Source organism: Arvicola amphibius, chromosome 2, assembly GCF_903992535.2.
Source record: "Arvicola amphibius chromosome 2, mArvAmp1.2, whole genome shotgun sequence".
NCBI classification, from domain to species: domain Eukaryota; kingdom Metazoa; phylum Chordata; class Mammalia; order Rodentia; family Cricetidae; genus Arvicola; species Arvicola amphibius.
The window spans coordinates 34430955-34443455 of NC_052048.2; the positions used below are offsets into that span (position 1 = coordinate 34430955).

At 47.5% G+C, this 12501-nt stretch overlaps 1 protein-coding gene across 1 annotated transcript in view; it reads right to left on the reverse strand.

The window, feature by feature from the left end:
• Irak2 (interleukin 1 receptor associated kinase 2) overlaps positions 1 to 12501 on the reverse strand; it is a 53438-nt gene that overhangs the window by 20531 nt on the left and 20406 nt on the right. Inside the window, exons 3-4 of the mRNA XM_038319073.2 lie at positions 8096 to 8236; positions 1678 to 1784 (exon numbers count right to left, since the gene is read on the reverse strand). Of these exons, the coding sequence (XP_038175001.1) occupies positions 1678 to 1784; positions 8096 to 8236 (248 nt within the window). The remainder of the gene's footprint in view (positions 1 to 1677; positions 1785 to 8095; positions 8237 to 12501) is intronic.

Below are 12501 nucleotides of genomic sequence, written 5' to 3' on the forward strand. Positions count from 1 at the left end.
ACATGCATACACATACCTACATACAACATACATAAATAAAGAATAAAATTTTAAAGATGATGTGCAAAAATAAAAAGAAGAAAAAAAAACCAAATAGAAACTTTTCTTTTTTTCTGAGACAAAGTTTCACTATGTAGCCCTGACTGGCCTGGAACACACTATGTAGACCAGGCTGGCCTCAAATATTCAGAGACCTGCATGCCTTTCCTCCAAGTGCTGGGATTAAAGGTCCTCAATGATCCAACCATCTCTGAAAATGATTAACTAAATCACAGGAGATGTTCATTAACCAGTCCCAGGAACTGCCACTTTCTTGCCCAGGTACCAAACCCATAATTTCTCAAGAATATGGATTTTTAAAATACTTTTTTCTTTTTAACAGGGTTTCACTATGTAACTCTAGTTGGCATGGAACTCACTATACAGACCAGGCTGGCCTTGAACTCACAGAGGTCTGCCTGCTTCTGCCTCCCGAGTGCTGGGCTTAAAGGCAAGAGTCACCACTCCTGGCTTTAATGATATTTTCAGATCAGAAGGAAAATGTGGGCATGGTAGTTCCTGCCTATGATCATGGCGTTTGGAACTCTAAGGTGGGGGGATCACAAATTCAAATCCAGACTGAGGTTCATGGTGAGACCTTGTCTCAAAAATAAATACGGGCTGGGGATACAGCTCATTGGCAGAGTGCTTGCCGGACATGCACAGGCCCTGACTTCCATCCTTGGCACACAGAAACTGGGTGTGGGGGCACAAGACGGCTGTCCAATAACTTGGGAGGGGACAGCAGTAGGATCCAAAGTTCAAGGGTATCCTCAGCTACACAGTGAGTCTGAAGTCAGCCTGAGCTACATGGAACCCTGCCCCAAAGAGTAACAACCTGTTTCCTTTTTCTTTTTTTCCCTTGGCTGAGGTGGAACCCAGGGCTATAACACCGAGCAGCACCCCAAGCCAAGGCTTTCATTTCTAACCCAGTGTGAATGACAGTCATCTTACTACCAATATAGTCACAAGACTACTTGGGAGTATTAGCAGATGAGGGTGAAAGGGCCCACGGGAATAAAGCCATAGCACATTCTGGAACCAAGTCAAAGTGCAGGACCACTCTGACTGTTGCTCAACAACAAAGTGGGAAAGGCTGGTGGTTGTAAACCAGTTCCTGTAACTGCACACGCCAGCTCCTGCTTACAAGGAGCCACTGCAAAGAGAGGTCCTGTTAGACTTGGTAGTGCAGGCCTGTCCTCCAGGCTGCCCCTCCAGAGGCTGAGACAGGGAGATCACAAGTTCAAGGCCTGTCTGTGAACCTTAGTAAGAGCCTGTCTCAAAACATAAACAAAAACGGATGGTGCTTATAGTTCAGTGGTTGAATGCGAAGGGCCCTGGGTTCAAATCCCCTCTGTGGCAAACATGAATCCTGGCCTATGCTGGGACTCAGTGTTAGGGCACTTCATTAAGCCCTAATTACACCCCAAAGAAACAAACCCCACCAAGCCCCCCATGCTCAGAGCAGCAGAGGCCCCTCATCTCACCGATGACTATACTTAGTCTCAGAAGCTTACAGAGAATGGGTCTCCCTTGTCCTCCCTGCCCCCACACTTGCCTCCGGGAATAATGAAACTACGTTTCTGAGAGAAGCACAAGCCAGGACACAACTGGGATAGAAGTCAAGGGTGGGTTTACCTTAGACTGGGAAGAGTCAGCTTGGTCAGTTTTCAAGGAACAAGGGGCATCCTCCTTGGATGGAAGCTGGTGTGAGGCCTGCTGCTGGACTCCAGCCAAGGTGGTCCCTGGAAAGGATGACAGGGTCAGCACTCTGCCTGGGATTCACCCGGAAGCAACCTCTCTCAATCAGTGCTGTCACCCCCCGACACCATGTGCCAACCGACAAGCTCCTTGGCTGTCAATGCTTTGAAGCCTGGTGACATCTTACAACATGAGCAATTTGTCATCTCTAATGACAGGAAGAGACCCAGGTCATAGGATGCGGGACGCGCCTGTGCTGTCCCACTGCCTGGCAAAGAACAGCCGAGGACACAGAGAAACCTCCACTGTGATTCACAGCAGATGCTATTCTCCAAGCGTCCCCAGGGAGGTCCGGAGCAGAAGGGGCTACACAGGCTGGGTGACAAGGGTGGTTCCACCTGGGATGGCCTGAAAGACTGGGGAGCTTAGGGTATTGGGGTGGCAAGGGGGAGGCCCAGCACTCACTCAGCAAATACCTCCATCCCGTGGGCACTAGTAACCAAGGGCGACTCGTGAAAATGTCATGCTACTTTACAGGATGGAATGAGTGCCCATAGACTCTAGTGCCCCACAGGGGTTCTGAACCAGCCCCTCAGGGGCCACTGGGTAATCAGAAGTCTGATCATCACTGAAGCTGGCTGGTGGCAGCATTTGGTATTTCCCATCTCACCCTACCCCCCCTCACCCCCACTCTTTTTTTTTTTTTTCAAGACAAGGCTTCTCTGTGTAGCCCTGGCTGGCCTGGAACTTGCTCTGTGGATCAGGCTGGCTTTGTCCCCCAGTGTAGATGGAGACTATTTGTTCATTCCTGGCCACCCAGATCTGAAAGAATTACATAGGAACTATATTAATTACAACACTGCTTGGCCAATAGCTTAGGTTTCTTATTAACTAACTCTTACATCTTAAATTATCCCATTCCTATTATTTTGTATTTTACCATGAGGCTCGTGGTTTGGTAAGGTTCGGCTGGTGTCTGTATCCTTCGGTGGCTACATGGCTTCTCTCTGACTCTGCCTTCTTTCTCCCAGCATTGAGTTTAGTTTTCCCACCTAGCTCTATTCTGCCCTGCCACAGGCCCAAAGCAGCTTCTTTTTTTTTTTTTTCTTTCAAGACAGGATTTCTCTGTAGCTTTGGATCCTGTCCTAAAACTAGCTCTTGTAGACCAGGCTGGCCTCAAACTCACAGAGATCTGCCTGCCTCTGCCTCCTGAGTGCTGGGATTAAAGGCGTGAGCTACCACTGCCTGGCAGTCACCTTTTTTCTGTGTCCTGCAGAATGTCTGGCAGACTCTTTCATGAAGCAGAAATCTTGAAAGAAATGCCTTCTTTAGGCAACTTCAACAGTCATTTTTCTGTGGGTTCTGCATGTTCAGTTTATACAGCATAACGTCAAACAGTCCAGGAAAGAGCAGTTTCTTGCCCAAATGACTAACAAACTCCATAAGGAGGCTCTTCAGTGCCCATCTTCCTCTAGAAGTTGATTGGTGCTGCCAGGAGCAGATGTGAACACCGAGGACACTCCACTTGGAGCTCGTTTTCTTCTTGGCAAAACTGGCCTTTGGGCAAAGAACTGCCCCTGCCTAAACCACTGACAAAATGCACAGTGTCTGGACTGAACAAGCAGGATATAAGAAAAAAGACTGCCAAACATTGCCAAGACAGGGTAAGACAGTTTTGAAGATTTTCCTGCCTCTGAAAATGGTCTATCAGTTACCCTAGGCCTTAGTCAAAGTTGGTTGCTCTAACGTTGCAAATGAGACTTTGGGTGATTACCCAGATAGCCAGTTATCTCAGTCATTTATTGCACATTTTGGAAGTTTCTTGATTGCACTTCCTATCTACTCAAGTAATATTATTTCCTTTCTCAGATCTACAATGGGGTTGAAGACTAGATAGTCGTAGTTACTTTCCTCTCATGACTTAGCCAACCCATTTCTAATACAAGACTTAAACTCCTTAGGATAGAATAATTATTGAAACATTTAGCATATATTTCTTGCTTGATATTGCTTATGCTGGTTGTAATTCTAATTTTTATACTTGATATTGGTTCTTATTGTGAATAGCTTTGTATTAGGCTTAGAATTAGACAAAAGGGGAAGGTGCTTCAGTCAATAGCCTTTAAGATACTATCCCACTTGGGCATGGCCTCTCTCTCTCTCTTTCTCTCTTTCTGCTGCTGGATTCAGTTCCTGTTCCCCACTCGTGCAGAGGGCTGTGATTTGTGAGTCTACCCCTAAAGAAAGAACCTTTATTATCCTCAATTCTAAACTACTGTGGCCTACTTTACAGCGTCCATCTACACCCCAGTGCCAAAATCAAAGTTGTGTGTCACCACTACCCGCAGGGATTTCCCAGTCTTCAAAGTTTTCAAAGATGGAGGGGCAAGGCACAGCAACAAAGCAGATGAAGCAGCCATGGACACACCCCACAACACATACAACACGCACACGACACATACAACACACACACGACACACACACATTGTTACCACACACACAAACCATACCCCACCCCCCCCACACACACACACACTGCACCACAAGCACCACACATAGCCGCCACAGCTGACTCACAGAGAGCCTAAGTGTGTGACTTCAGTCTGCTGAACGCTGCACAGGTTCATGGAAGGACAGGGACACACTGAGGGCCCATTCATCTCTACAGAAAAGCCTCCGAAACACAGCCCTGAGTGCCTGAACATTTCCTTTACAATAAAAACTTCCTCCAACACTGGCTTCCCTCGGTAGCACACAGTCCTGGAATCCGGGGCTTTCCCAGGGCTGACAGGCATCTGTGATACGTGGAAAGAATGACTCGTGTTTCCAACTACAAATACACAAGAGTAACTTCCTTCTCCGTGGGAGGGACTGCAGGGATAAACCTGCTCCCCAGGGCACTCAGGAAAGTGAGCCATACAAAGGTAAAGGGACAGAGGGGCACCTGTGACCTCTCCATTCTTCCCCACCTCCCCGCTCATGGTCTTTCTCACTTTGGCAAAGGAACAGCAGGCTGGCACGGGCCTGAATCCCATTAATTGGAATTCACAGGCCGCATGTCTTCTTCCCTTCCTTTAGTATCTTCAGTCACAGGGTAAAGTCCAGACTCCACGACCTAAGGTAAACTGTCCTGTCCCGTCCCGGGTGGTCCATGTCCCCATTTGTACCTCCATCCCCCATGTCTGTTCTCTCTCTCCTCCTTTTTGAGACAGGGTCTCACTACGCAGCCCTGGTCTGGAACTAGATATAAAAACTGTAGAGGGCACTGGACACAGCACACAGATCAACAGACTGTGAGGTGCCCAGCCTCAACAGATGCATCCACATCACAGCTCCATCTACGGCCCAGGATCTTTGTGAAGAGGGAACAGAAAGACAGTATGAACTAAAATGCCAGAGAGTCCGCTGTGAAATGGCCTCTCGTATAAATGACTGTATAAATAAGATTTGAATAATGGCAACATGAATAGATATTCTAATGCAGAAAGGAAGACACAGAGTCACACCCTGGGATGACTAACTACAGGCTTCTGACTAAGAGAGGGAGAATTAGCCTCTAAGCCCCCAGATTGATTGCATTATGAAAATTGGTCAGCCCTGATAACCACATACACACAAACAGCAAAAGTGGACAGCAGGTTGCATTTATATATTTATATGTATGTGTGTGTGTGTGTGTGTGTGTGTGTGTCTGTCTGTGTGTGACAATAATGGTAGAAGAGGCTATCAATGTGAGAGTTGGGTGAGACAGGATTTGGAGGGAGGGGACTTAGGGACTTGGGGAAGGACAGGGAAGAGAGAAATGATGTGATTATATTTTATTAAAATGTATAAAATTTTAAAGAAATAATTCATTAAATAAATAAAAAGGACTCCCACTAGAAAAAAAAAGACTGTAGAGGGCACTAGATCCTTGTGCTCACTCTGCCTCTCACCTACCGCCCCGTGACCTGGATCACACTAGATCTTCCCCTAAGCCCCTAAACTATAGAATCCATTCTTTTTTTGTTTCTTTCTTTCTTTGTTTTGGTGTTTGAAACAGGGTTTCTCTGTATAGTCCTGGCTGCCCCGGAGCTCACTCTGTAGACCAGGCTGGCCTTGAACTAGGAGATCCGCCTGCCTCTGCCTCCCAAGGGCTGGGATTAAAGGCATATGCCAACCCCACCCAGCTAGAATCTGTGCATGGCACTGTGATCTGTGTCTTTTTGCCTGCCCAGAGATGAACTGTTCTATCCCAGTCATTAGAATGCACAGACCGAGTAATAACTGACACAGGCCCCTGTGATGACTAAAGAAATTTAGTTCTGAGTCAGGCATCCCTTGAGGACCATTGGCCTTTTCTCTGAGATGCCTGGGACATCCCAGTAGTCTGTAGGTGAGATAAGAATAGAATAATGGGAGGGGGAAGGGTGGGACTGGAGAGATAGCTCAGTGGTTAGGAGTACCGACTGCTCTGCCAGACAACCTGGGTTCAGTTCCCAGCATCTACATCCCAGCTCACACCTGTCCGTAACTGAGTTCTGGGGAATCTAACACTCTCATAACAGTGCACGTAAAATTAAGTAAATTGTTTTTTAAAAAGAAGAATAGGATAATGGGCTGTGAGGAATTAACAGCAGCTTCGCCTCTGTAAAATTCCCTCTGGCTATGGGAAAGGGAGGAAACGGTCCTTTTATTACTATATACAGGGAAAGAAATGAACTGCTAGCGGTAAGAATAAACGCACTTAACCTGAATTTGAATTGAGTCTTAAGTCTCTGGTTTCTCCCAGTGGATTTGAACAAAACAAATCCACTCTTAAGGAAGAGGTCACAGTACTTTGCAAAAGAGTTTCAATAGAGTCATGCTTTAGGCTTTATTGTGGTAATTATCACCAGGAAACTTTCTACCAAAGTTGTACTGTATTTAAATATGCCTAAAATAAACTGTCCAAGGTCAGACTCTGGAAGCTTGAACCAACACTGGCTACTCATTCATGCCTAGTGCAGACGCAGATGTTACTTGGCCAGCTCTGGTGTTTGTAGACCCTGCCCACCAACACACACACACACACACACACACACACACACACACACACACACACACACACCACACACAAGAAACCCGGTGGGTCTGGAATTTGCATTCATCCTCCAGCCTCTGCTTCCCCAGTTCATCCCAGGCTGGGATGACAGGCAGACACAGCCACATCCAGCTGATTCTCTGCAATAGAATATAATAGGCTCTGTTTGTACCCATTTTACAGATGGAGGAACTGAGGAATGAAGCGGCTGAGTGGGAATTCAAGCACAGGGGGGTTGGCCTCAGGCCCAAGGCCCCTAAGAGTGACTTCTCCCAGAATGGTTGGCTGTCTTCAGGTCCCTCAGTGAGCTGCGTTTCATAGGTCTGGGATCTTAAGCTATAGGTCACGGGCTATAGGAGTGGAGAAGCGAGCCTAGAGAAGTCACCACTTGCTATCCTCCTGGCATCTGACAGATTGTTCCTCAGCTCTAGCCTGGGTACAAGAGGCTGGACACACGTGTAACGTGCTCTGCAAGGCTCTGGGACTGCAGTGCGTGTATACAGTACGAGAGACAGGAGTTCTCAAATCCCAGGACTTAAGCCACCTTGAACAAATCCTTATTATTTTCTTCTGATGAAAATGGTAAGGGTCAGGGGCTGGGGTGCAGCTCAGTGGTAAAGCTTGCATGCCTAACGCCCAGGGTTCCATCCTCAGCTCCCCTCCCCTCCCAGAAATGTGCTTATTTATTTACTTAACACATTTAGAGATGGGGGGTTTTGGTGCTGTGGATTGAAGGCAGGCCTTGTGCATGCCAAGCAGGCCTTGGGCCACAGGGCTCCTACCCTCACTTACTGAGGAAAGCTGGATCACGGGTATGCACTTCCCATCCAGTTATCTAGCTCAGAATAGGGTTGAACTCACATGATCCTCCTGCCTCAGACTCTCAAATAGCTCGGTAACAGGCACGCCTGGATGTTTCTCCTTTTCTAATTCATTTGCACAGTGTGTTTTGATGCATGCATGCACACACACACACACACACACACACACACACACGCACGCACACCAAAAGAAAAAAAATAACCTATGAATACCTGTGGGGCTGCAAAGAATGACTCAACAATTAAGAGCACGGGCTGTTCTTGCATAGCACCCGGGTTTGATTCCCAGAACCCACACAGTAGCGCACACGATCCCTAACACCAGTTCCAGGGGATCTGACACCCTCTTCTCCCCTCCATGGGCACTATACGCAAGCAGTCCATATACATACACGCAAGTGAAACACCCATACACATAAAATAAAAATAAACCTAAAACCCAGAAGAGGAGGAGGAAGAGAAAGGAGAGTACCTGTGCCCAGAGCGGAGCCCGGCTTCACAGGCTGGTCCTTTTCCTGTTCGTCCTTGAGGTTTCTTTGCGGAGTAGCCACAGGGCCTGGCTTCACAGCCTCTGGGAAGGCTGGAGGAGTCGTGCTCTCAGGAACCGGCTTCCCTGGAACAAGGTAGACACTGTTAAGTTCCACAACCAGGGGAGCTTGGAGAGGCGGGTCTGGAAGTCAGGGGCTTTGGCTCTGATATTCTGAATCTCTCTCTCTCTCTCTCCCTCCCTCCCTCCCTCCCTCCCTCTCTCTCTCTCTCTCTCTCTCTCTCTCTCTCTCTCTCTCTCTCTCTCTCTCTCACACACACACACACACACACACACACACACACAGCTTCTGACACGATTAGTTAGGTAGAAGGAGACCTGGATACCACTGGGGCTAAGAGATGGCTCGGCAGTAAGAACACTCACTGCTCTTACAGAGGACTTGGATTCTGTTCCCAGCAGCCCCCATGGCAGCTCACAACTCTCTGTAACTCCAGTTCCAGGGCATCCAGCATCTTCTGATTCCTATGAGCACCAGACAGGCACATGGCACACATTCATGCAAGTAAACACTCATAAAATAAATCGGGATTGGCGAGATGGCTCAGTGGTTAAGAGCACGGGCAATCTTCAGAAGACTCAAGTTTGATTCCCAGCACCCACATGATAATTCAGAAACATCTGTAACTGTAGTTCCAGGGGATACAGCACCCTCTTCTGGCCTTGGCAGTCACCATGTATGTGGGTTGTACACATACATATATGCAGGCAAAACCCTCACATACACTAAATGCAAATAAATAAATTAAAACCAAACGGAGACCATGAATATAACGCCTGCTTGCCTCCTTCCCGGGGCCGCTGTGAGCAGGGTGAGAGTCCAGGTGTTGGGCTTTGGAGAGGGCTGCACAGTTTACTGAACATGTAAACAAGTCGAAGGCAGCCTGGGAGCTTGGTGTGGCTCAGCGGGAGAGTACTTGCCTAGTATGCAGGAGACCCTGAGTCCCAGGAGCCACAGGTACCAAAGTCCTGACAGCCCAGCCGTTTCACTTCCCCACTTCCTACGTGTGAATCCTACAGAACAGCTATATTTAGAGACAGCCACTGGGCCAGCCCCTCACCCCCCCCACACACACACACACTCACACAACTGAACAGTTCATCTCTAAACAGTTCATCTCTAAACAGCTTGGGGATTTGCTGAGGTTCACACAGCCCCGGCTTATAGGGCTGGCTGCAGAAGTCACCTGCTCTCCTATGAGTCTCACTTCTACTTAGCATGAGTTTGGGAAACTCAGAAGATGTTAGGAGCTCACGCACGTGCCAGCTCACGTTCAGATTCTCAACGCAGGTCTGTCAAACAGCGTTCTCCCCTCTTCCACTAGTGACCAGGCTTACCCTTCCTGCCCACACTGCTGCCAGCTCAGCTGCCCTTCCTTTATCACCAGGTAGCAAGAGACCGAAATATGGATCCACTCTGGCCCCATCACATCCCGTTACTTAAAGGGGAGCACTATGGCTCCTCAGCACTGGGATTAACGTTTAAATTCCTTAGTCTGAATTCTCCAATATTACCGCTTCAGAGAAAATCCAAATTATAAGAGATGTGGACTTAACTCAGAGGTGGTAAAGCACTTGAGTAGTGTGTGTGAGGGCAAAGAAACAAGGCCACAGTCCTGTGCCCAGGGTCCTTGGCTCGCCATTGGTTTGTGGTAATATGTGTGTGAAACAATGAAAATGACACCCCCTTCTATCTTCCTCTGGCACTGCATGCAGGGGGTGCACATACACAGCCATAGGCAAAACACTAAAACAAGCCTGGCATGGCTACATTTGCTTTTAACGCCAGCACTGGGGAAGCAGAGGATCTCTATGAGTTCTAGGCCAGCCAGGGCTACACAGCAATACCTTGTTGCAAAACAAGCAACAAATCTTGGGAACTGGAAAGATGGCTTAGTGTAAGAGAGTGTGAGGACCAGAATTAGGTTACCAGCACACTAACTCGAGCTACAGAGATCTGATATCTCTGGCCTCTGAAGGCACCTGCACTCATATGCGTGTGTGTGCTCACAAGCACATGTGCGCGTGCATACACACACACACACACACACACACACACACGAAGGCCCAGTGACAGCTGCCTACTTACTTGGTCTCTCAACAGCATCAGGCCAAGCTAGAGTCAAAGGACCCCAGCATCATTTGTTCCAAGTAATAAATGGAGTCTCTCAAAACAAAGCATTTCTGTGGAAGTCGTTTTGCAAACCCAAGCTTTGGGATCACCACGGATAACATCTAAATTCACCTGGCACTGTGCTTTCCTGGACGCTGACAAACATACTTAACCTCCACAGTCATCTCTGGCAGTCAATAGAATTACCTGCGTGCATGCAGCATTTTTAAAAAATATCTATTGGTGAAGCTGAGGATGGAAGCCAAGGCCTCAAATATGCTAGGCAAGCCCTCTGTCACTGAGCTGTACCCCAGCACGACCCCACAAACTTTAATCATCTCTATAAGCCAAGCATGTTGCATCCTCTTTGTACTCCCAGCACTTGGGAGGCTGAATTTGGAGATTCAGAGTTCAAATCCAACCAGAGCAATTTAGTGAGCTTGTTTCATAATAAAAGAGGGGGAGTAATCTAGGAGGCTAACTCCTCGGGCGAGTGCTCGTTTGGAAAGTGAGAGGCCCTGGACTGGATCCCCAATAGCAAAACCACCACTGTCTGTGACCCCACTCCAGTCTGAGTTCCAACAGAGAAGGCTAGGGCCCTGAACAATTAGGAGCAAAAGCACAATGAGGTCACTGGGAAGTTCCAGGAATTTGGGCCAACAAAGGCAAAATGGGAATCAGAGTGACTTTTCCCTGAGTTTCCTGTATCATACATGACACATCCCTCTATTAATATTTTTAATTATATTTACTTCTTTAGCCATGTGTGTACATGTACAGAGGTCAGAGGACAACTTTTGGGAATTGTTTCTTTTCTTACACTATATGAGTTCCAGAGGCCAAACTTAAGTCATAAAGTGGCAGCCAGCACCCTTACCCACATTACCCTCAGTTCACTGGCTCACATTCTCCTTTAAATAAGCTTGTCTTAGGCCCGGCATGATGGCACAAACCTTTAATTCCAGCACTCAGGACCCCAAGGCAGGAGGATCTCTGTGAGGCCAGCCTGACCTAAATAGCAATTTCCAGGACTAAACAGAGAAACCCTGCCTCAAAAAGCAAAAAATAAAATAATATAAATACAAATACAAAGCCCATCTTATGAAAGCAGAAGCAAGCACCAGCTCCATCCTGCCCCAGTTGAGATCACACTGGGCCACTTCCCAGAGGATGGAGGAAGTTGGGTATAGTGATGCAGCAGGCCTGCAATCCTAGAATCAAGACGTGTAAGATAACCAGGAGTCTGTTCTATACAGTTAGATCCTGCCTAAAAATAAAAACAACAACAACAAAAAAAAAAAAAAAAAAGAAGAAAGCGTGGGGAGGCTGGAGATACAGTGCAACAGTATCTGCCCATCATGTGTGATGCCCTGGTTCAGTCCCATGCACAGGGTGGTAGTGAGACTGACCAGAGAGCGCGAGAGAGAGAGAGCAAGAGAGAGAGAGAGAAAGAGAGAGAGAGAGAGAGACAGACAGAGAGAGAGACAGAGAGACAGAGAGAAATATGAATAAGAGGAGAAAAGTGTAAATTACTTCACTCAAATAACTGCCTGGCACACATCTTTAATCCCAGCATTCTGGGAGCAGAGGCAAGTAGATCTCTATGAGTTTGAGACAGGCCAGCCTGGTCTCCATAGCCAGTTCCAGGACAGATAAGATGGCATAGCAAGAAAGAACCTGTCTCAAGCCACGCAGTGGTGGCGCACGCCTTTAATCCTAGCACTTGGGAGGCGGAGGCAGAGGCAGGCGGATCTCTGTGAGTTCAAGGTCAGCCTGGTCTACAAGAGCTAGTTCCAGGACAGATAAGATGGCATAGAAAAACCTGTCTCAAACACACACACACACACACACACACACACACACACACACACACACACACTAACAAAGTCAAGAGTCAGAGATGGACAGGAGTGAAGTTTCGACCGCCTCCAGCAGGGTGGGCAGCTTAAAACAAGAACATCATTGTCTTTCATGTTAATCTCAAGCCACCGTCTCAGGCTGACCTTTGATAAGTGGTACCTTGGGACCCTGGGTTAAGCACAGCACAGAGGAGAACGGTCCCATTATACTAAAAACTTTGCCCATTGCCACAGTCCAGTCTGACTGGTTTCTTTTGACACACTGTCCAGAACCTGGCATTGTTCCTTCCTGGTCATTAGGAAATGTGTTTTGGTTTGGTTACTATATTGTTATTTGGGCTAAAGTTTTTTGTGTTTCC